Source organism: Sorex araneus, chromosome 11 (assembly GCF_027595985.1).
Source record: "Sorex araneus isolate mSorAra2 chromosome 11, mSorAra2.pri, whole genome shotgun sequence".
NCBI classification, from domain to species: domain Eukaryota; kingdom Metazoa; phylum Chordata; class Mammalia; order Eulipotyphla; family Soricidae; genus Sorex; species Sorex araneus.
The window spans coordinates 22,638,168-22,662,809 of record NC_073312.1 but is presented as its reverse complement, the minus strand read 5'-3'; the positions used below and the strand labels follow the sequence as shown (position 1 = coordinate 22,662,809).

Below are 24,642 nucleotides of genomic sequence, written 5' to 3'. Positions count from 1 at the left end.
GTTCATGCAGAAGGGGGGTTGAGAGGGAGCATCTGGTGAAGGCCTTGCACATGGCGGTGCCTTCTTAGACCCCCAGTACCCTAGAGGGTTGCCCAAGCCTCACCAGGAGTGATCCCTGAGCACTGAGCCAGGAGTAATCCCTGAGCACCTCCATCAGCCTCCTCCCACCCCCACCCAAAAGGAAAGGAAGAAAGAAAGGAAGAGAAAGAAAGAAAGAAAGAAAGAAAGAAAGAAAGAAAGAAAGAAAGAAAGAAAGAAAGAAAGAAAAGAAAGAAAGAAAGAGAGAGAAAGAGAGAGAGAGAAAGAAAGAAAGAAAGAAAGAAAGAAAGAAAGAAAGAAAGAAAGAGAGAGAGAGAGAAAGAAGGAAGGAAGGAAGGAAGATAGGAAGAAAGAAAGGAAGGAAGGAAGAGAGAGAAAGAAAGAGAGAAAGAAAGAAAGAAAGAAAGAAAGAAAGAAAGAAAGAAAGAAAGAAAGAAAGAAAGAAAGAAGGAAGGAAAGAAGGAAAGAGGAAAGAAAGGGTATCAGAAAGCTGAGAAGCAAACAGCTGGCAGTATCTGCAGCGGGTGGTGGGTGATGGGGGGGTGGTCTCCAGGCCAGGCTGCCCACGCTGAGAGCCCCCCTCCCTCCTAAACTCCCTACAGTCTGGCTAGGTGGGGATGGCTGCACTTCTGAGACAAACCTGCAGGGGGCAGGGCTGAGCCTGAGCTGCACTTGAAGCAACCCCCCCACCTCCCCAACTACCCCCCCCCCCCCCGCACCATCACACCGCCCCCCCCCCCCCACTAGCTCCCAAGCAGCTCCTCTGCCTCCTTTCCGGAGAAAAGGGATGTGATGGGTTTTAGCCCAGACTGAGAATCCTGCTCCAGGTCCATCTGGGTCAGAGGAGTTAGAGTCTATGGCCCGTACCCCCGGGGTCCCAGCCCACTCGGGGCAAAAGCAACCAAGCTCATCAGCTCTGGCTTCCTGCCTCAATCTGCCCCCACAATAACACGCGTGACCCGGGCCTGCCCTCAGCAAGCCCCCTGAGAACTGAGCCACGCTCCTCAGACTGAGGGTGGGGAGCACGCCTGAGCCTCGGTGCTTCTGGAAGCAGTGGGCTTTGCCGTCTGCTCGGACCCGGTCAGCAAAGGGAGAGCCCGGGGTGGGCGGGGCAGGGCTGCCTGTGGACAGAGGGGTGGCCCTGGGGCCCCCAGCATCTGGGAGGAGGGCACAGAGCTGAATGCTTCTGGGGGAGCGGGGGAACCAGTGGGGGACACCCTTACTCTCTGACTTCCTACCCGGGGACCCAGACCCAGGGCGGGGCGAGGGGGCGGCGGCCTCAGGACTGCCGCCCCTCATGCATGCGTGGCACCAGGACACAAGTGTGGGGCTCACGCCTTCCCCACGCGGTCAGCCTGGTCCTTCCTCTTTCTCACAAGGACCCCGGTCAGTCGGCAGAGTTTCCAGGGCTGCTGTGCAGGTGCAGGCAGAGCCGGGGGGCTGTGGAGTGGGGGGTGGGCGCAGGCTCAGTGACTGTGGGGCAGGAGGGATGGTATAGCGGGAGGGCGTGTGCTGTGCACGCGGCCGACCTGGTTTGATTCCCGGCATTCCACATGGTCCCCCGAACACTCCCCAGGTGATTCCTGGGGTAACCCCTGAGCACTGCTGGGTGTGACCCAAAAGCAAAAAAAAAAAAAAAAAAAAAAGGATGCTGTACAAACTCAGTGGCTGAGCAATCGCTGGGCAAGTGCTTTCAACCACTGAGACGTCTTACGGGTCCCTGGATTTGATTTATTCTGTCTTTTCAACCAAGGGCCACTCCCAGCGATGCCCTGCGGGAGATGCAGAGACACGAGGGTCACACACAGTGCAAGGGGCAGACTCAGGGCCCCCGTCTGGCTCGGCACATGCTCATCCTCCCTCTGGCGCTTTGGTTTGTTTTGTTTTGTTTTGGCTTTTTGGGTCACACCCAGTGATACTCAGGGTGCTCGGGGGACCCCAGGGGATGCCGGGGATCGAACCCGGGTGGGCCGTGTGCAAAGACAAACTCCATCTCCACTGTATACCTCTGGTCCTCATCTCCCTCTTGCGCTTTGGGGCTGCTGAGATCCTTCCTCTGAGCGGCCCCTCCGGTCCAGCCTGGAGTCCCTTCCCCTCCCACTGCGGTCAAACCCGACTCGGGGCTCTTGACCCCCAGAACGAATTTCCCTGCACAGCAGAATAATAGCAGAGCTCAACACCGGGGCAGCAGGAGAGTGCTCAAGGCAGCCACGAGGCCAGTGTTTGATTTTATCCCCTAGGAAAAACACTGCCAACGTGTATTCCACGTGCAGGAACGGGGTAAGAAGTATGCCCTGTACGCTGGCGGGCCCGGACCCCCGAAGGACACAGAGCTCACGCTTGTTAGTGAGATGAAAGCCTCCAACTTGCTGAGGCCACAGGGCCGTTAAATATTAGCCGCATAAGCATGCTGCCCATTAAATTAATTTATGGAGTTCACGAAATGCCTTTGGAGCCCGTTTTGATGGACAGGCAGCCCTCGAGTGCCACATAAAACAATCACCCGGCAACGCTCGGGAAATTTTCCATGACGTCCGTTTCATCTGCTCCTCCTACGTTGCAGGCGAACACTGAGCTCAGGGCTGGGAGCACGTGCCGGGCGGTGAGGACGGGGGTCCCAGGGCTTGGGGAGTCTGTGTGCACTGACACTCGCCACATCTGAGTCACCTGTGCAGAACCAGCTCCACGGTCGGGCGTGTGGGAATTCCTGACACCCCCCAGACCCAGAGTCCCCGTGACCCGGCAAGTCCAGAGAAGGTGCTGACCAGCCCAGCAGGGACGCTTGTGCTGGGTTCTGTGGACAAAACTCCTGGGACTTCTAAGAGGGGGGTGTCCTAGGTCAGCCAGAGATAGATGTGGGGTGGGTTAGGGTGTGGAGTGGGCCACTCAGGGCTCAGAGGGGTCAAGCGGGGCAGCGGGCAGTGAGGCCGAGAGCTCTTGGGCAGCACGATTGGGCAACAGGGCCAGGAGGAGCAATAGCAGACGGCAGTGACCCTGACCTCTGCCGGGCTTGTCCCTAATGACCACGCCAAGCCCACGCCCAGGTCTGGGACAATCAGGCACACGGAGCTGACCCAGCCTTCCTGTGAGCCGAATGGAAGGTCACGCCTTCCCCACCCACCCCCCGCCTGCTGTTGACGGCAGCCGGAGGTGGCGTGGCCGACCCTAATCAGGTTAGGGGGCCCCTCTCCTGCTGAGCGCACTTAGAAGGTCCCCCCAGCCAATAGGTCACTGCTGGGGCCCCAGGGCCCCCCCCCTCCACTGAATCTCCTCCCGACTCAGGGTTCCTGAGAGATAAGGTGCTATTGATTTCCTCTCTGCAGAGTCCCCTGCCGGGAGGCTGTAAATCCCAGCGGCAGGAGGACCCTCCTGCCCCCTGCCCCCTCCTCCATTAGCTTTGCCTGTTGGCTTAATTTCTTGGGCAAGGAATAAAATGACATCAAAGCCCTGGCTGTCACCATCCACCAGGCTAGAGATGTTAAATGCTCCTTAAAGAGGAAAATAAATACTGAGCTGAAGAAGGGGAGTGTCGAGCCCCAGAGGACTCAAAACCCGGCCATCCGCAGCAGGTCGGGTAGAAAATGAGAACAGAGAGAGCCTCTAAGGTCACGACCGGGGACACTGGCTGGGAGAGTCTGTCTTCCGACTGGGGAACAGCCGGTAATACGTCTGGCAACTTATTTCTTAGATAAGCACTTCTGCTGGGAGCACAAAGACGCAGGGTTATGATACATTTTCGCAGAAAGGAACCTGATGATAACAACGCCACGAAGGGGTCGGACACTTCGGAGGACACAAGCACAGTCAACCTCCCTCTCATTGAGCCTCCCGAGAACTGGCCGGAGAGCTGTCTGCACCCCTATTTCACAGAAAGGGAGCTGGAGCTCAGAGACAGAAAGCAACTTGACCAAGGTCACACAGCTAGGAGATGGGGCTCCGAGATTCTCACCCCAAATCCAAGCACTCCCGACAGAGCATTATCCCACACTTGTCTCTGCCGAAGAGTTTTGTTGGTTTGGGGGCCCACGCCCAGCAGGGCTCAGGGGCTACTCCCAGCTCTATACTCCGGGGTCGGCCCCTGGTGGGGTTCAGGGAACCGTGGATTCAGGGATCGCACCCGGGCTCCTGCATGCAAAGTGAGCACTCACCCAGTCTCCTGAGCTCTCTCTCTCTCCAGAGTCAGTTATTTTGCTTTGGGGTCACACCCAGTGATGCCCAGGGCTTACTCCTGGCTCCGGGCTCGAGGACCACTCCTGGCAGACTCGGAGGAGCATCTAGGACGCTGGGTATCGCACTCGGGTTGGCAGCGTGCAAGTCCAGCGCCCACCCTGCTGTACTACTGCTCCAGCCCCTGGGGTGAGTTTCGTTTTAACTAAGAAATTCTCCGCCACTTACGTCTGTAGTGGTCAGGGGGGATCATGAAATCGTCTATGTCTCTGACGAGCATTAAAAGCTGGCCCCGCTGGGCACCTGCTCTTTGCCAGGAAGGGGGCCAGCACTGGCTTTACAAGTCAGAACAGCACCACCAGGTCCTGTGGTACATACAGATGGGAAACGGAGGCTCCAGGAACTTAAGGAACCAGCCCAAGTGGCGAAGCTGACGAGAGTCGGGTGGCCCAGGTGGTCTGGGCACGCGGAGCCCTTCTGCCGGGACACACGGGAGTGTGTGTCTGCAGGGACACACAGGGGAGCCCTTCTGCCGGGACACACAGGGGAGTGTGTGTCTGCAGGGACACACAGGGGAGCCCTTCTACCGGGACACACAGGGGGATGGCTCTGGAGCCCCTCGCGGGGTCTTCGGCTCCAATCAGAGGGGACAGCGCGTCCTGCTCCGAGCTGGGCCTTCCTTCCTGTCCACAGCTTGATCTGGTTGTCCGGTGCGTGTACGTGCATACAGGAACATGCGCACATTTGCTCTTATAACGCTGTCTGTGCACACGTACACACAAAGATGGATCCTGGGTGACAGGGACCTCGGGACTGATTCTGACCATGTTTTGCCAAAGAAAATCAAACTGCTTCCAAGTTGGTGGATGTGGCTTCCTTATCGTGGTCTATATTTGGTGGTGGTGGTGGTGGTGGTAGGGTTGCGAGTTCCCCACCCACCACACTAAGGGCCACCTGGGAGTGATGCACGGGAAGCCAGGAGGTACCAGGGATGGAACCAGGACCTCAGGCATCCCAGGTACATGCTCCGCCATCCCCCTTACTCCCAGCTGTCTCTCTGACCCCAGCAACTGTTCCCACTTTGGGTGTTTTGGTTTGTTCTTGGTTTTGAGTCACACCCAGCGATGCTCAAGGGCTACTCCTGGCTCTGCACTCAGGAATCACCCCTGGCGGTGCTCGGGGGACCATATGGGATGCTGGGGATCGAACCCAGGTCGGCCGCGTGCAGGGCAAACGCCCTCCCCGCTGTGCTATTGCTCCAGCCCCATGTTCCCACTCTGGACACTGCTCGATTCCCAAGGACACAGAAGAGGCCCAGCTGCGAGCCCAAGGTATCCCAGAGGGGGCCCCAGGCTGAGTCCGCCGCTCTCTGAGAGGGGCACCGTCCCTCTGCAAGGGCGTTGGGAGGGGGGCCCCCCGAACACACAGACACGCCACCCGGCCCACGCGCGGCCTTACCCGGCAGTACTCGTCGATGGGCCTCAGCCTCTTCACGGCAACGTCCCGGATGTGGCTTCTCCGGAACAGGATCTTCCCTGGAAGAGAGACGCCCGTGAGCCAGTGGCGGCAGGCGAGGGGGCCGTGGGCTCTACTCACATGTGTCCTCCCCCCCGCCCCCCGCCCCTCCGGAGACGGTGACGAGCGGTCACCTCTGTGGGTGGGCAGGAGCCGCCCAAGGCTGAGGGCCCGGGACGGCTCGGGCCGAGGGGACGCCATCTGGCCCGGGTGTCTTCGTCCGGGCGGAATGGCAGGACGGACGCCTGACCCGGGCCCGGAGTGACCTCATGCTCACGCCCAGGCCGGCCCAGCGTCACGTGTCACGTGCTGCCCTCAGGCCCAGCCCTCCTGGAGAAACCGGCCTTGATTCCTGCCACCGGGCAGGAGTTCCTGTTCTTAGTTTAGGTGGGCGGCTGTTCCCAGGCCAGGCAGAGGCCAAGACGAGACCGTCTGCCCCGGCCCGACTGTCCCCCGGCCTCGAGGGGCCATGGCCTTGGAGCAGCGCAGGGGGGCTGTCCTCCGTAGGAAGGCAGGGATAATGCCCCTCACACGTCCCTCAGGATGCTTTGAGTGAGCCCGGCTCAATGAGAACCAAGTGACTCCCCAGTGCAGAGTCCTTCCCTGGGGCGCCAGGTCACCCAGAGGCACTCTGGGGCCACTCCTGGCTCAGAACTTGGAGGTCACTCCTGGTGGTGCTCTGGGGCCCAGGGGACAGAAGCTGGGGGCCTCACATGTGCAAGGCTAAGTGCTCTACTACCAAGCCACATCCCCACCCCAACGTGGAGAACCTTTACAAGCTGGCTAAATTTAGAACCTGAACTTGAGGATGTGACATTCATGACCTGGTACAGCTTTTCCTTCTGTGCCCAGTAGTCATCAAAGGCCCTGCTTCTAATGGTCTTTTTTTTTTTTCTGGTGGGGGGGCGTGGTGTGCAGCTGGACTCCTGGCTCTGCACTCAGGGATCACTCTTGGTGGACTTGGGAAACCATATGGGATGCTGGGGATTGAACCCGGGTTGGCCACGTGCAAGGCAAGCGCCCTACCCACTGTACTATGGTTCCGGTCCATCAAAAGGCATTCCTTGACTGGAGGAGCTGGGAGCAGCCTTTCTTTCCAGAAGACGGGGCACTAGGCCATGCACCCAGGATCTGCCTCCTCCGAAGACCCCAGGACTGCATGAAGGGACAGGTTCAGCCCATGGCTCTAACTGGCATCTGTTGTAGCCCAAGCCTGCCTGACTCCCTCTGGAGAACAGCCTTCCTTCATTCCCAGGCCCTTGGATCAAATGGGACTAGCCCACCCACTGGCATGCAGGTGGGCGTCTTGAGCAGCCAGTCCACCCATCACTGTGACTGGCTCACAGATGGGCCAGGAACCAGCTCTGGGCCAATGAGGGCCTGCCCTGAGACTTGTGCTGGCTATACCCTCTTCCCACCCACCCCCAACCCCTGCCATGCTAGGCAGGAAGTAAGCCTGGCATTTCAATCCGGCTGCTGGGAAGGCAGCTGACAGAGAGAAAGAAAGGTCTGGGTCTGGTACAGGTGGGCACAGTAAGTGTTTCTTAGCATTGTAGCACTGTCGTCCCATTGTTTATCGATCTGCTCGAGCAGGCACCAGTAACGTCTCCATTGTGAGACTTGTTGTTACTGTTTTTGGCATATCGAATACGCCACGGGTAGCTTGCCAGGCTCTGCAATGCGAGTGGGATACTCTTGGTAGCTTGCCGGGCTCTCCGAGAGGGACGGAGGAATTGAACCCAGGTCGGCCACGTGCAAGGCAAACACTCTACCTGCTGTGCTATCACTTCAGTCCAAGTGTTTCTTAGATGGTAAAAAAAAAAAGGAGCAGGATCCAGAAATGATGAAAGGCAGAGTCCTGGGATACCCAGCTGGGTAGAGGACAGTTGCTCCTAAGTCTCAGGTCTACCTGAGCTTTTCACTTGTATAAAGTAACACGATTCATCTTTCTTTGAGCTAGCAGGGGTGGGGAGGCGATCTTTTTCACGTGCATTAAAGGAGTTCTGTTTAAGATCACCGTTGTTGTGTGTGAATAAATATGCAGATAATACATGAATCTACTTAAGTCTTCATCAAGGTCAAGTGAATCCCTACGACAGGTCACTCACCACCCGGCAGATTCCCCATGGACGGGTGTGAATATGGTTTATCTGGGAGATGACCAAGGGGACAGCACCGGGAGCAAAGGCAGCAAACGGAGGAAGCATCTGCCCATCCCTGGGTCTCACCTCTGCGGGGACCTGGGGCGGGGGCAAGGGTGATGCAGGCCCCAGCTGAGGGTCAGAGGGTGGAGCCTGGCATCGAGCTCCCGAGGGCAAGGGTGGAACCTGGCATCGAGCTCCCGAGGGCACTCGAGGCGTAGGGCACGACCCAGTGTCCCGACCTCTGGGAAGAAAGGCCAGTGAGGGAATGCCCCTTGATGGAGGGACTCCCGGGCGTGGGGTTGGTGCCTGGCTAAACAGAGCTCCTCGCTGCTCCCGGGAACAGCCTCTGGCGGGCACAGGGGTGGGCGGGGACCTGGGCACAGTGAGGGTATAGCCAGCATCAGACGCAGCCCATCCCTGACTTCCTGTCCCTGCCCCCAGCTGTGGGTCATGCCGGGGTCGTGCGGTGGACTGTCAGCACCCCACACTGGGTGGTCCCCGTCTCCCCGTGTCTGCACAGGGGTGAGCCAAGAACCACGGCCACAGCTCCTCCTCCTCCTCCTCCTCCTCCTCCTCCTCCTCCTCCTGCTCCCCTTGGCACAGGCGCTGCATGCAGCAGGCGTCCCCGAGGGATGCCGGCCCCTGCTTCTAGACGCTCCCTCGCGCCTGCCTTCCACCCTGTCCCTTTGAAGCTGGCCGGAGGGGCCACCACGCGTCAGGGAGGACACAGTGCAGACGAGACAAGTATCACGGAGATAAACGGCTTGGGCCGCGTGTGCCTCTTGAAAGGAGATAAGGCGTGATTTATCGGGCACAGGAGCCGGCCGCCCTTCCTCGGGGGAGGCTGTCACGCATCTGGCATGTCTGGTCTCTCTGCCCTTTTTTGGTTGCCGGCCGCAGGCGCCTGAGTGTGCAGGACGGCAGGGCGGGAGGGGCTCGAGGGGCTGATGAAGGACAGAGGGGGCGGCAGAGGGGGGAGGGTGGCAGACTGGGGGTTGGGCCAGGGCTGGGGTCTAACAGGAGCTGCAGGTCACCCAGGCCCCGTGGCACCAGGACCCCTCCTGGCTGGGGAAACCAAAGTAAGACGGAGGAGAAGCCGGTCTTCCTCCCTACTTCCTCTGGGAGGGGATAAGCTCGTTCTATCTGTTCATTTCCCCAACAGCACTCCCGCCCTTCTGCTGCCGGGGAGGGCGCGAGGAAGGCAGAATGGACCGTGAGGGTCCCTCCGCCCACCCCAGGCCCCGATCAAGGCTGGTCAAAAGTGCAGACAGAGTCGGGGGTCCCCAAGGCGGAGCTGCAGGAGGCTTGCACAGGAGCAGCCACGCACACAGCCTGCGCAGTTTCGACGCCTATTTTTCCACTGAGTTCTCAATGCGCCTTCTTGCCCCCCGCACTTTCTCAGTCTCAGTTTCCTTCCTCTCACTCACCTGACTGCAAGACTAGAGTCCAGAACACACACAACAGACAACACTCACTCCGCCGCCTCATTTGGGAGACAGCAGCGGGAAGTCGGGGGGAAACTCAGAATTCTTTTATGGGGGTCCTGGGGCACACCTGCCCAGGATTCTCTGTGAGCCAGGGATGGAGCAGGGCTCGGCTGTGTGCACAGCAAGCGCCCTACTCCCCGTCTGTCCATCTCTCCAAGCTCTAAACTCAGAACTTCAACTACCACTAGGCATGCATGGGTGGGTCAGCATCCCTGACCACCGTGTTATTGAACTGCTGACTATGCAAATGCAAACACAGTCTGACTGAGAGGCAGAGAAAGAACTAGAGACAGGGGCTGGAGCGATAGCACAGCGGGTAGGGCGTGCTATCGCACACAGCCGACCCGGGTTTGATTCCCAGCATCCCATATGGTCCCCTGGGCACTGCCAGGGCTAGTTCCTGAGTGCATGAGCCAGGAGTAATCTCTGTCGGCATGCAGGAGCCCTGGGTTGGGATTTTGTTTTTAGTTGGTCTGGGCCCTCCTCAGGGGCTTCTCAGCCAATTGAGCAGGTGGGTCAATGCCAGGGGTCAGGGATGCGATGGTGCTGGGGAGACGGGAGCCACCATGGGAGCGGTGCTGGGGCCCTCCAGGGATGCACTGGCATAGCTCAGGGGACCACGTGGCGCGCAGGATAGAGCCCAGGTGGGGTGCACGCTTGGCATATACTCTAACCACTGCGTTGGTGGGTTTGTTGTTGTTGTTGTTATTGTTTCAATTTTTTTTCTTTTAACTGAATCATAGGGAGATACACAGTTGCAAAGTTGTTCCCAATCAGCCATGTAACTTTCCAGCACCTGTCCCTTCCCCAGTGCTTATTTCCCACCACCGCTAACCATGGCATTGTGTCCATTCCTGGAGCCCCGGGTTTGATCCCCAGCACCGCATGATCCTCTGAGCACTGAACTGGGAGTAGGCCTGGAGTAGTGCTGGGTGGGACCCCTCAAGATAGAGGTCAACAGGAGGTCTGCCTCCCAGCTTGGAAACTGGCCTCCCTGGAAACTGGGGAGAAAGGCAGCTGAGACAGAGAAGGGAATCCCAAGTAGAGGATGTTGGGAGGACCCATTCGGGTTGAAAGCTGCGTGCCGAAAGTAGACTATAAACCGAACCTGATGGCCACTCAGTACCTCTATTACAAACCACAACACCCAAAAGGAGAGAGAACAAAAGGGAATGCCCTGCCGCAGAGGCAGGGTGGGGTGGTGGGGGATGGGGTGGGGGTGGTGGGAGGGATACTGGGATCATTGGTGGAGGAGAACGGCCACTGGTGGAGGGATGGGTAAACGATCACTGTATGACTGAAATGCAAACACGAAAGTTCATAAGTTTGTAACTGTACCTCACGGTGATTCACTAATAAAGAATTTAAAAAATAATAAAAATAAATAAAAAATAAAATAAAACAAAAAATAAAAGAGAAGAAGTTACTGTAAAAAAAAAACAGAGGTCAAGAACAATGAAGACCTGTTTGGGGTGCAGAAAGCTTGGTGGGTGGTTAGCGGAGTGGGGGAGGGCAAGGTGGGGCGAGCAGCAGAGGGAGGATGCCCCCCACCTGCTGTGGGACCCCATCAGTTCTCAGAGCACCCCTCCCGCAGCCCCCACTTCCCTGCAGGTGAGCCCTGGGGCTGGAGGCGTCCAGACCCATCCCCAGCTTGTGGACGGCTGCCCAGGGGCCAGATCTGAGCAGCGCTGGACACACCATTTCCCGGAGATGGGGGGCGCGGTTCTGGGACCCCAGCAGGGCTTCCCTCCTTCCCCGGGATCCCCACGGCCGGCCGCCCGCCGTGAAGGTTTCTTTTCTGGGGGTTTTGGCACAGCCCGTCGGTGGGAGGAGGGGGGCAGGAGGGTCGGTCTGGAAAGGATTCTACGCTCTTGCCTTCTCTGTTAGGAATCCAAACCACACTGGGAAAGCCGAGCCAGTGACCCTACGAGAAGAGAGAGGGGTGGGCGGGGGGAAAGAAGAAGAAGAAAACGCAGGAGGAGGAAAATCCCCATTAAGGAAGCTGAGACCACAGGCCGCTAAAGGGCTCTTGTAAGTGTGACCGGGCCGATGACAGGGGGGCCTGGCCCCGGCCAGCCCCTTCAAAGCCAGCCACACAGAGGCCACCCCAGAAACGCGATAAGCAGATAAGCATCGCAGGGAGATTCCGAGGGCACGGAACAGACCCTAACGCCTTCCTGCGTGGGGGCGGGGAGTGCCGTGGAGCCCCCAGGGGGCCCCTTCCTGACACCCTGGGCTGGCTGAAAAATGGGGTGCAGCAGGGGGCTGCTGCAGGAGCCCCAGTGGGCTGCGGGAGCAGGGAGAAAGCCCCTCCTCCCTGGAGACCAGAGAGCCCGTCCCCCTTGGACAGTGAGTGCCCGCCGGGGTGGCGGACCTGAGGGGCAGCTGGGGATCGAGACAGGAGAATGAGGCGCATGCTAAGAGCTTCCCTTGGGTGCTCTGCTCCCACCAGGCCCCCCAGACGACGGGGGGCTCAGGGGGATGGAAGGGCCACAGGCGCACAGCCACCCTCCACCCCCCTCCCCCGGCTATCACGCTGGGCTGAGACAGGAGGGAGGACAAGAAGGCGACCCTAGAGAGCCTGGGGCTCAGGAGGGTGAGGGTGAGGGTATGGGGAGGCTCTGTCTCGGCAGCAGCTCCCTGGGGTGCCAATGAACAGAGGGCCTGGTGGCACCGTGGGGTGTTCTGCTCCCTGACTCCCACTCAGGGCATCATCAGGGGATACTGTTTGCACAAAGAGGCCCCTGACGTGGGCGGGGAGCATGTCCTGGGGCTCAGCATGAAGAGTCAGGGGTGCAGAGGGGGGAAGGAGAGGGGATAGGCAGTGGCAGCTCTCAGGCTCCTGACATGAGCCCACCAGCACCAGCCAGTGCCTTAAAGCCCATTACCTTCCTCCTGCCCACCCCCCCTCCCCCCCACAAGCCTGCCCTGCTGGGCGGGTAACACCCAGCGGGAACAGGATCCAGAGATGCTTAGTCTCCTAAGGAAGTGCTCCCCGGAGGAGGTCAGTCTTGTGCACACCCCATTCCAGCCTGGCCTACTCCTGGCATGTGTCCACTCTGGCACAGGACTGGAGGACAGTGACTCAGGAAGGCCTCTGTGCCTCAGGTTCCTCACGCCCACGTGCCCAGGACACCCGCCACTCGGTGAGGCATCCGAGTGGCACCTGAGGCTCTTGGCAGTTGGCATCTGCTCCCGGGGAAGTGATGGTCTCAAACAGTGGGAGAAGAGGCTACGGCGTCCCCTCACAGGGAGAAGAGGAGAAAGATGGGCAGAAGGTTACTCCCCATTGGGGGGGCACAGTCTCCCGGGCTTTTCCTGAAAAGCTGTATCTATGGCGGGCGGTTCTCAAGAGCAGAAACTCCTTACTCACCCACAGCAGTCCCTGGGGTCACCCAGAGAAGAAACATGAGACATAGCACCACTGGCCAAAAGCCCTCCTCCCAACGAGGCCACTGCCCACTGCCCACTGTCTGCAGGGACAGTAAGAGAGGACTAACTCTGGGTCATCTTCCAGAGAAGCCTGCTATATCTTAGCAGACTTCTTTGTGTCACAGCTGTGTGCCTCCCTCTTCTTTGCTTTTCCTGCCATTTGTAATACCATCCACCCATCTGTCTGTCCATCCATCCATCTATCCATCCATCTATCCATGCATGCATGCACCCATCCATCCATCTGCCCATGCATCCATCCATCTTTCCATGCATCCATTCATGCATCCATGCGTCCATCCATGCATCTATCCATCCATCTGTCGACCCATCCATGCATCCATGCATCCATCCATCAATCTATCTGTCCACATGCAAAGCATGCCCTCCAGCTCTTGGAGCATCTCCTTAGCCAATGGGCAAATAACATATGCAACAGGGCTACGTGCATCCATCCAAAATCCTCAACCAGTGGGGAACATAGCTCAGTGGATAAGGGGTAGCAAGGACTGAGTTTTATCCCAGGTACAACATGGCCCTGAGCACTTCTGCATGTGGCTTTGGTGTCTCCCAGCACCTCTACATGTAGCTTTAACTATTCATCCACCCATCTATCCATCCATCCACCACCTCCCACCCAACAATCCATCCACCCACCCACCCAACCATCCATCGATCCACTAACTCATTAATTATCCATCCATCACCCACTCAACCATTCATTTACCCACCCAATCATTATCCATCCATTCATGCATCCCCCCAACCTTCCATCCTCACCCAACCATCCATCCACCCATCCGTCAATCCCTGTGCTGATGGAGGTACCTGCTCCAGGTGCTGGAAATGCCATAGGAAGACCAACAGGGTGCTGTTCTCAAGGAGTTTACTTCCTAGAGTAGGAAGTGTGTGTGGAAGGGACGCAGCATACAGATTTGCATCTAGTAAGAAAGGTGTGTGTGTCTCCCCTCAGCTCTAGGTAGAGAATGAAACAGGGTAATGGAGAAAGAGAGGAGAAAGAGAAGTGCTCTCGTGCTCTCTCTCTCTCTCTCTCTCTCTCTCTCTCTGTCTCTCTCTCCCCCCCCCACCCCATAGAGCATAGCTAATTCACAAACTCTATGCTTTTATGAGTTGCTTGGGGACATGTCACAATCTGAGCAAAGCTTGTCTGAAAATGAATGCTGTGGATCAGAAAGCAAAGCTGGGAGCGAGAGGACAAAATCTAGTTACCTAGATACAGCCACACTTGAAGGCACTTCCTCTGCATTTCCAGTCAGGGAGGAGCCAATACATTCTCTTCCCCCCTTTTTTCCGTAAACTGGCTTGAGAAGTCTAGTCCTCCCCACCAGAAGGCTCCTGACAGGGACATCTGTCCCTATCACTGGCTGCCTTGAGATGTGGGACAAGTCACAGCCCATCTGAACCAGTGTCCTCGAACTGGTGCTCAGGACACCCAATGCCTCTCTCGAAGAATCACTTCGAGGAACCAGTGAGCTAGTGTCAAAAGCATCTAACCCAGAGCCCAGCCCATAAGAAATGGCGGCCAAATGGGATGTCTTAGGAGCTGACAATTCCAGGTCACGTAGGTGGCAGAGTGGGAGCAGTCTCACTTGCCACGTGGGACCCAAGCCCTTGAGTGTTCCCCAGGCGGCCTCCCCTGCCCCTGCTCCTTCCACACACACCCGAGGCAAATGCTAACTCCCTCCCACCCACAGCACCCTTCCGGGTTCAGACCCTCACCCTCACCTACCATCCCCCCACAGGGCTCCCATTTCTCTCCCCCGCCTTCCCTGGCCAGACAGCAAAGGTAACACAGTGCCGGGGCAGCGATGGCTCACTCCATTCCAGGGCACCCTAGGGTGACTCAGGCAGGCGAGCCTCCCCTCCAGGAAAGAACCCCCTTTCCTGGAATCCATTTGCAGATCCCTCCCCCAGATTTCACCATAGATCCCCGAATCAGCCCTCTCACGACCACCACAGACATAGGGAATGAACTGGCTTCTCTCTCCAGGCAGGGAAACTTAAGTCCCTCACGCCTCCAAGCCCTGGTGGGGAGCTTCTCAGCCCCCGGCGCAGAGCCAGACTGACGGGAACAATCCTCACGACCCCAGACACCACACCACACGGGCGGGACTCTGGGCGTCAGCAGCAGATAAAGCCCCATCACAGCAGGACATCAGAGGTATGCGTCCACCGCGACTGGACCCAGTGGGATCAAAGGCTTCTTGAGCAGCTCTGAGGAGCTGTGGGGGGCCATAGTCTCCCCCTGTCTGTTCTGCAGCATAATTCCCCTACAGAAAATCGCACAAGAGGCCGGAAGGATGGCACAGCGAGTTGGGCGCTTGTCTTGTACACGGCCGACTCAGGTTTGATCCCCAGCATGCCATATGGTGCCAAGACAAATGCCAGGAGTGATCCCTGAGTGTAGAGCCAGAAGTAACCCCTGAGCGCTGCTGGGTGTGGCTCCAAGACCGGACAAAAAAAAAAAAGGAAAGTGCATTGGATCCCGCACCTGCACCCCCAGGTCACTCAGATCAAGAGGCAGAGCTTCACCCCGGGCACCCCTCATGGAGCCAGAACATCTCCGAGGACGAGGAGGAGCCATGGGCACTCACGACCCTGCACTGGGGTGGCGGCCCCGAGCCTAGAGTGACCAGTGGTGTGGGCTGCAGAGACGGCACGGACACAGTCACTGACCAGTGAGGGCTTTAATGTAATGCTCTCCAGCCGTCCTGGAAAGTGTCCACCTTTCACAACGGAGCGCACGGGGAGATCCTTGGAATGAGGGTCCCTTATTTGTGTGTGTGGGCCACACCCCAGCTGTGTTTAGGGCTCACCCTAGGTGGGGCTCAGGCAAACACACAAGGTGTCGGGATTGAATCTGTGTCAGCGCGTGCAAGGCAAGTACCCAACACGCTGCAGCATTGCTCCAGCCCCCAAAGCATCTTTTTTGGGGGGCTGTTTGATGAACTCTTGGTTCATCAGTTATCAGGGCTTACGTTCAATTATAGGCAGAGCAGCTGGACTCAGGAACTGCGTCCAGGGTTAGCCTCGAGAAATTCACAGTAGCCACCCACCAGAGCTGGTCACTGAGGCATGGTGGGCTGGCCCTGCCCAGCACTGGAAGCAGATGACCCTAGGTCCAGGGGAGGTGAGGCTGAGCACAGGCCCCAGGGCCCCTGGGGGACTGCCCCTGGGGGACTGAGGATGCAGGGTGTGGATGCACTCGGAGCTGGGGGCTTGTGCAGGGCTGCTCGGACCCCAGGAGACTGGCTGGGGAAATAACCCACTTCCCACCCTCAGGGTTCAGGGCCGCTCTGAGTTCACCATCTGGGTCACAGCCACACGATCTGAGTTCACCTGCGGCTATGTGTTCTATTCTTGACCCCAGGGGAAGGATGAAACAGATCACAGGATCACATCTGAGACCAAGGGGCAGCTGGCTCAGAGCCTGCATGGCTGAGAGGTCCAGGCCTCGGGCAGGGAAGATGAGACGGGGGTGAAAGCTTTTTTTGGTGGGGGAATCACACCTAGAGATGCTCAGGGGTTACTCCTGCCGTTGCACCCAGGAATTACTACTGGCGATGCTAGGGGGACCATCTGAGATGCCGGGGATTGAACCCGGATCGGCTACATGTAAGGCAAATGCTCTACCTGCTGTACTATCACTCCGGCCCCAAGGGGCTGAAGTCCTTGCCTTGCATCACCCCAGTTTGATCACCAGACCCCTGTGGTCCTCTGAACACCGCTGGGCGAGGTCCGGGCACAGAGTTGGGAGTAACTCCTGAGAACTTACAAGTATGATCCCCGACCTCTGCCCATATCCAAATCTTCAAAAACTGAGGTTGCGGGCATTGGATTGCCCCATGTCCCAGGTCCAGGAAGCTGCCCGAGGTCGGTCTTCCCAGACGCCTGACTGGAGAGTCAGGCTGTGGGTACGATGGCACCAGGAACAGGCGGGCACACAGCATCGGGCACACAGGATGCCCGGCTAACACAGGGACCAGCCAACTGGGCTGGCTGACGGCCACGGGGGTGAGCTGACACCTCTTCTCTCCGCTGGCATGATTCCCACCCATGCCCACCAGCCTGCCAGCAGCCTCAGGGACAGTCTCGAAGTGAAGCCTTTGCTGGAGCCTCCAGCAGTGCCAACGCCAAGGGCAAAGCCGGAATGTGCCCCCGTGGGCTCTGACTCCGTCCCATCGTGCGGGCCACATGCCAGCAGCCCTGCCCCCCAGCCCGGGACACAGCAGCCTGCGCCACCTCTGTTTGACTTCTCTCATCCTCCAGATCAGCTAACAGGGGACTCTGGGCAGCCTCCCAGTGGGGGAAGACTCACCCCTTCTCTCCCAGCCTTGAGCATCTCCCCTCTAGAAAGTTCTGCCATCTGTAAAGGGGCTGCCCCTGCTGCCTGCCTGTGATTCTCCACCCCGAAGGTGTCGCTGTCCCGGTGAGGGGCGATGTCCCTGTCATGGTGAGGGGCGATGTCCCTGTCATGGTGAGGGGTGATGTCTCTGTCATGGTGAGGGGCGATGTCCCTGTCATGGTGAGGGAGGGTGTCCCTGTCATGGTGAGGGAGGGTGTCCCTGTCATGGTGAGGGAGGGTGTCCCTGTCATGGGGAGGGAGGGTGTCCCCGTCCTGGTGAGGAAAGATGTCCCTGTCATGGTGAGGGAGGGTGTCCCTGTCATGGTGAGGGAGGGTGTCCCCGTCTTGGTGAGGGAAGATGTCCTCCTCTCAGTGAGGCTGATCCCCCTGCCCCACTGACTACCCAACACATGGACAGTCCCACAGACACCCACTGATTAAGTGTGAGCATATGTGGGGACGTGAACACACACACACACACACACACACACACACACACTCACACTCAGCTTCCCCACATCTCTGCGGCGACTGGCCAAGCTGGGTTGAGGCGGGCGTGGCCTTGGCCTCCAGCACCCAGACAGCGCGGGGCCGGCGCGTGTGGTTAAGTCGGGCCCCACACTGAGCGGGCGCGTGGGCGTGGGCACGGGTGTGGTGGCGGTGCTCGGCGCTGGGCGCCCTCCTGTGGGAACCCGGGCATAAAGGGCCCCATTCAGCCGGGAAGCAGGAGACTGAGAGGCTGCCCTCAGGAGAGCGGCCAGGGCCAGCGCTTCCTGCAGCCTCTCCCCGTGGCTGGGCTCAGAGCGGCGGACCCCCCCCCCCCCGGCAGGGGTCCAGGGCCCTCGGGGCTGGGAGTGACCACAGGAAGGCACAGTCGGCGGGGGGGCCACGGTGGGGCCCAATGACACTGACCGTTCTGTGGGACCCGCTGAGGTGGGGGAATAGCCCAGACGCTGAGGCCTTGGGAAACGGCTCCGGGACCACACGTGCGCCCGGGGAGGGCGGCTGGCAGGTTCTCGGCAGGACACTGCTGCCCCTGAGCACTGTTCTGTCGGCAGGATGGAGGACAGACGAGCGATTCCCTCAGGGACCCCCTCCCCAGCCCCATTTCCTGTGGGTGCAGCCCCCGGCAGGGGCCAAGCCTCACCAAGAAGTGAACCTTTTCCTGGACCACGCGGCCGCATTCACGGCCGAGTGACACTTCATAGGACACACTCTATCCATACTCCAAGAGCACCGCACTACACTTGATGGATTCAAAGTAGGAGGCAACCAACTCTAAAAGGAAATATTACACTATTTCAGTTCTGCTTTGGGGCAGGGATTGGGGTTCGGGATGGGAACCTCCGAATACATGGTGTTGAGAAGGTGTCACGGTGGTGGGACTGGTGTTTGAACATTAAACGTAATCAAATATTATGAACTGTCACTGTCACTGTCATCCCGTTGCTCATCGATTTGTTCGAGCGGGCACCAGTAATGTCTCTCATTGAGAGCCTTATTGTTACTGTTTTTGGCATATCCAATATGCACAGGTAGCTTGCCAGGCTCTGCCGCGCGGGCTCCATACTCTCGGTAGCTTGCCGGGCTCTCCGAGAGGGGCGGAGGAATCGAACATGGGTCAGCTGCATGAAAGGAGAACACCCAACCTACTTTATAAAATTTAAAAAAATTAAAAATATGAACTCATCTAAACTTAAAAAAAAAAAGCAGCCTGGCCCGGAGGAACGGTGTGAAGGACAGCTGCTGTATGTAGCCCTGGGTGTCGGGGTCACGGCGTCACACGGCACACGGGACGGGGAGGGCCCCTGTACCTGAGCACTGAGCACAGAGCCACGACGAGCCCCTGGGTCAGAAGCACCTGGGCCGAGTGGCGATAAAAGCAGATTCCTGGGATCCATCCAGACCCCCGAACTAGACGGTAGGGGCTGGAAGAGGGGGGGATGCTTCCCGGTTACCCCCCAGTGCCAGGGATCAGCCCCGAGGCCTCACACGTGCCAGTTCCGTGCTATCATGGAGCACATCCTGGGCCCCCAGAGTGCATTTCCAACAAAACTACCCCCACCCCCACCCGCCCCCCCTCCTCACGGGTCTCTGAGGCACAGAAGTACCGAGTTTCCCGAGTCCCCAGAAGGCCGCAGCTCCTAGAGGTGGCGGGAGGCTTCTCCTCACGCGTCCACGCAGGCCCGGGCCTGGGCCTCGTGCCAGCACCAGACTCCAGGGCACCGTCGGCTTAGCTCCTCTCAGTCCACGCGGGACGGCTTTGCTGGAAGGTGCCGGCTCTCTCTCCCCTTCCTTTTCCTTGTGCTCGGACACGCCTGCTGCCAAGTGCTGCCAAACGCTGCAGCCAGCGTTCGCTTTGAGCACCTGCCTCCCTGGGGCGGCCGCAGGGGAGCGGGGACCCCAGCTGGGCAGTCCTGGGCCGGGGCAGAGGTGATGGAGGAGGGCGGGAAGGACTCTGGCACGCAGATGAAGTCCAGAGCGGCAGAAAAAGAAAGGGCCTTTTTCTGCCCAGCGAGATGCCTCCGCTCCAGGCAGTTCTTCCTCGCAAATAAAATGCGGTGTGAGCACAGCCGAGAGAACGAGCGAGAACCTTGATTCGTGCCACATGGTCTCCCTGCATAGAAACAACTGCCCCGGCATAGAAAGATTGCACTCATCTACGGAATATAAAACAACGGAGTAGGAGACTAACACCCAAGAGTAGTAGTATATAATACCAGGAGGTTGGCTCCATGGCTTGGAAGCTGGCCTCACACGCTGGGGGAAAGGCATCCCAGATAGAGAGGGGAACACCAAGTAAAATGTGATTGGAGATCCTGAGGAGGAAGGGAGATGCGTGCTGAAAGTAGACTAGAGACTGAACAGGATGACCACTCAATGCCCCTATTGCAAACCACAACACCCAAAAGGAGAGAGAGATATCAAATTGGAATGCCCTGCCACAGAGACGAGGTTGGGTGGGGGGGATGGGGTTGGGGGGTGGGAGGGATACTGGGTTCATTGGTGGTGGAGAATGGACACTGGTGGAGGGATGGGCTCTCGAACATTGCATGAGGGAAAAACAAGCACGAAAATGTGTGAATCTGTAACTGTACCCTCACTGTGACTCACTAGTTAAAAAATAAATAAATTTAAATAATTTTAAAAATCCTGCTCCATTTTCCTACGTAGAGTACTGGGGGGCTTAGCGAGACCCATCCACAACCACCGAACCACCTCTGCACGAGCTTGACGAGAGGCAGGCCTTACGCCCCGTCCACCCCCAGACACCGCAGGCCAACGGCTGCAGTGTGCCAGGGGACTCCAGGGGCCTGGAGGACACACAGAGATTTGTTTCTTTACTGAACATTGATTTTTAAGTTTCCAAGGGGCCAGAAACAATGGTTTAAATACCTGGAGCGACAGCACAGTGGGGAGGGCTTGTGCCTTGCACGAGACCAACCTCAGTTTGATCCCCGGCATCCCATATGGTTCCCAGAGCACAGCCAGGAGTGATTCCCAAGTGCAGTAACCCCTGAGCATTGCCAGGCATGACAATGCTGGCAAACTGTCCAGCATCCCCCCCAAAAAAAAGGGCAAAAAAAACAACAACAACACTTGACAAATTCCAACTCCCTTAAGACTCATCATCACCGAGCAACTAGATACCGGTCTTCTTCTCATTTAAGTGGGGAGCTGGAGGGGGGGTGCGAGGGGGACAACACCAGGATGGTCATTGCGTTTATAGCCCCACTCCCTCAGCCAGGATCAAATCAGACACGGCTCTTGTTCCTCAAAGGCTCTGGTTTTTTTTTGTTTTGTTTTGTTTTTTTTAAAGTCCCCGTGACTGCAGACCCGGAAACGGACACTGGTCCCCTGAGCTCCCCCATCATCGTCCTCTGGGCCTTGCAAAGCCAGTGCGATTCCAGGCACTGCCACTCCGTTCCACCCTGTGTGTGTTCCTAGGTAGGGGCCACCCACCAGTGCAAGGGCCTGGGGCGAGGAGAGTGTTTCTAAAACCCAGAGGGCGCGTCTTGCAGCCCCCCGGAAAAGTGTCCCAGGAGAGGGCGACAGGGGCTGGCTCGCCGTCCGTCCCGACCCTCGGCTGCCCGGCCCAGCGCCCGCCTGCAGATGTTTGGGGGGAAGTGCTATTTATAGAGCCGCTTCTATTTATATGTTCCTTGAATTCCTGCTAAGGTCAGCGAGGCTCCCCTCCCCCACCGGGCACCCGCCGCCTCGAGGGGGGGTTGGATAAGAACCCTCTTTCACCAAAGTGAGTGGAGGGCAAAGGTGAAGGGCAACGTCTTGGCCATGAGTGCGGTCTTTCAGCGGGAGCCCTTTGCGAGGAAGCTCTCGAGACAAGGGGGGCTTTTTTGCACTTTCCAAAGGAAATGAGTGGGGCTGGGGGCGGGCACAAAGCTGGCCTTGACAGAGGCGGGCCCCGTCCTGCCAGGGCAGGAGGCTGCGAGGTGGGCCCGGGGGACCGTGAGGTGTCCCCCTCTGCACGCTCTTTCATCCTCAGGTGTTTATTCCTAGGACGGCCCGTCTCCAAACACCAGCCGTGAGGAAACTGAGATGGAGCTGACAGAAATCTCTCCCTCGGTAAGGGGCTACGGCCTGTCCTTCTGGGGGGATGTCAGGGACTCTGCCACCATGGGATCATGCCACCAAAGGGGACTCTGCCGCCATGCATGCAGCGGGACCAGCCCCGAGCTGGAGGAAGCACCAGCAGACACCGGAGACACAAACAAGAGGATTCAGCCAGGCTGGCTAAACCCTCGTGTGGTTTCCTGAGGTTTTCCTGCTGCCTTGCTTTTCGGGCCACACAGCAGAAAAAGTTACAGTGGAACTTCTTCCTTCCCAGCTTTGGTTCCCTTGCTGAACTGTGTGGCTGCAGGGACAGGATCTAAGACATTGTCACCACTGAGTTTCTCTGCAGGTTTGTGTTGACAAAACCCCCAGAGGCGGGGTTCCCGACTGGGCGTTATGCCTGCAGTTCCAGCACCGGCCACTAGGTGGCTAGTAAAAGTTGGGTAGGCGCAAGGAAAGGTAGCAGAGAACCAGGGAATCTAGACCTTGATTGTAACAAAAAACACTTCCTATTCAAAAGGCACTGATCAACCTCGAATTGATAAAATAAAAGCATGAAATATGTGACTCAAAACTTCAAGGCAATGCAAAAGCAGGTGATATACTGTTCATTGTGCTACCAAACGTCATCTGTTAGTTACTGTCTGTGCAAAACACTATTAGCCTCGGCCACAATCTCTGTCAGTGCTGAGAGAATGTGGTCAGGACTAGGGGCTTAGACGTGGAGGGACCCTGACTGCAACCCCATCTCTCCCTTTCACTGCCCGAGGGGCCTTGGGTAGGACAGGATCCTCTTTCTAGTTTGTGCGGCTTCTCATTAGCTCAGAAAAGTACACGAAGCCCTTAGCACCCACCGCACCTGGCCCAAGGACGCACTTAACACGCTGTCGCTATAATGCGGGGCAGAACTCTTCATTCATTCACAGTCACTGAATCGGTTCAAAGGGCCAAGTCTCAAACAATTGCTCAGAAAGCTGTTTACAACTGGTTGCTCATAAAGTCAACAAAAAGTTATTTCTGGACCACTCGGCTCACCTACGAATCCTTTCTCTCCCAAAGCCAAGTCTTTCTAGGAAAAAAAAAAAGAATATGAACTGAGCTGACACACTGCGGAGGGAACTGGGTCCTGCTGGGGGCGGCGAGGTGCTGGAACTTGGTATGCACCAAACCTGCCATTAACAGCTTTGTGAATCATGGAGCTGAGAGGGGGGGAGAGAGAGAGGAAGAGAGAGAGGAGAGAGGAGAGAAGGGGGAGAGAGAGAGGGGAGAGGGGTGAGAAAGGGGGGGAGAGAGAGAGGGGAGAGAGAGGGGAGAGAGAGAGGGGAGAGAGAGAGGGGAGAGAGAGAGGAGAGAAGGGGGAGAGAGAGGGGGAAGAGGGGGGAGAGAGAGAAGGGAGAGAGAAAGAGAGGGGAGAGAGATAGGGGAGAGAGAGGGGAGAGAGATAGGGGAGAGAGAAGAGAGAGAGGAGAGAGAGGGGAGAGAGAGGAGAGAGAGAGAAGAGAGAGAGGAGAGAGAGGGGAGAGAGAGGAGAGAGAGAGAAGAGAGAGAGGAGAGAGAGGGGAGAGAGAGGAGAGAGAAGGGAGAAAGAGGGGAGAGAGAGGGGGAGAGAGAGGGGGGAGAGAGAGGGGAGAGAGACAGAGTGCCTCTGCCAACCACACAGGTCTTAGTTAAGCCACATTCACCCATCACCAATTATTACAGTTGTAGACTCAGCCTTCAGACCGGAAAGCCTCCCTCATGGGCACGGGCCCAGCTCCCCAGCCCCTGCCCGGCCCGCCTCCCCTCCCGTGGCCTCCCGACACGGAAGCTCAGGTCTGCGGCTGTCGCTGTAGAGAGAAGCGAAGGATGCGACGTTCACGGTCCCCGGCATGTTCTGGTTTTGTCTCGGCTTCTCTGCCAGAGACTCCTTGGGAGAAATGCAGCCTTTTCGCCTAACCAGAGACGTGGGCACTGGACACGCTACGCCGCACTGGCCTTCAGACTGCCGAGCCTATGCAGAACAGTGCTTCTCGAACTTTCCGGTGCACGCAAGACCCCCAGTGCCCGCTGCTGAGACGCAGACCAGGCGGCCGGGGAGGTGGTTCAAAGGGCTGACGCGTGTGCTTTGCGGGTGGGAGCCCTGGTTCTCTCCCTGGCACTGCACGGTCCCCCGGGGCACGGCTGGAAGGGATCTCGAGCACTGAGCGGGGAGTCACCCCTGGACCACCCCATCCCACCTACCCCCACTCAAGTAATAAGATTAGACTACAGAGGAGAGCCTGAGGAGGGAGGAGACTCCGCATTTCTTTTTATTAAAAAGTTTTGTGTGCATGTGGTCCCAGGGACCGAACCAGGACCTCATGCGTGGAAGACAAACCCTCGACCGCCGAGCCACGCTTCCAGGGGTGTCCCCACGGCTGCTCCGAGAACCACATTCTCTCTCAGAAGCCAGCCCTGAAACGCAGGAGACCATCTGGGAAAGCGCACTCCTGGGAAGCCCCCCGCCCCCCAGCCTGCACCCCCCCCACCCCGACAGCTCAGTGGTTTGGGCTGCGTCCTGGCACCCCAGCTCAATACTCATCCAATCACCGCCAGGTACTGAGTGCTGACACGGTGCCTGCAGCCAGGCGCTCCCGGGGAAGGTCAGGGCTAGGAGCGGGGCCAGCTGAGTCACAGTGAGTGGCCCAGAACACGGAGCTCTGCGGAGGCTGAGCGGGCCCTCGGCCCAGGCACGCCTGGCGCGCCGAAACACCATGTCATAAAGGGCCCCAAGTCGGAGCCGGGGCCCCGAGGAGAAAGGATGAACCCGGGCAGGTCTGAGCCCAGAGCCAGGGTCTGTGGCCCCCTCTGGGGCTGGCTGAAGGCTGCGGCGTCACAAACCCTGCGGCAATGCCACTCTGGTGATGGACAGACTGTCCTTGAAGCTCTCCCGAGGCTCGGG

The 24,642-nt window shown here is 58.2% G+C and overlaps 1 protein-coding gene across 2 annotated transcripts in view; it reads right to left on the bottom strand.

Annotated features, from left to right (window-relative positions):
* The window catches only part of SH3PXD2A (SH3 and PX domains 2A), a 200,928-nt gene that overhangs the window by 86,513 nt on the left and 89,773 nt on the right, over positions 1 to 24,642 (bottom strand). For both annotated transcript variants that reach the window (XM_055118788.1, XM_055118789.1), the window contains exon 4: positions 5,665 to 5,741. In XM_055118788.1, coding sequence (XP_054974763.1) covers positions 5,665 to 5,741 — 77 coding nt within the window. The remainder of the gene's footprint in view (positions 1 to 5,664; positions 5,742 to 24,642) is intronic.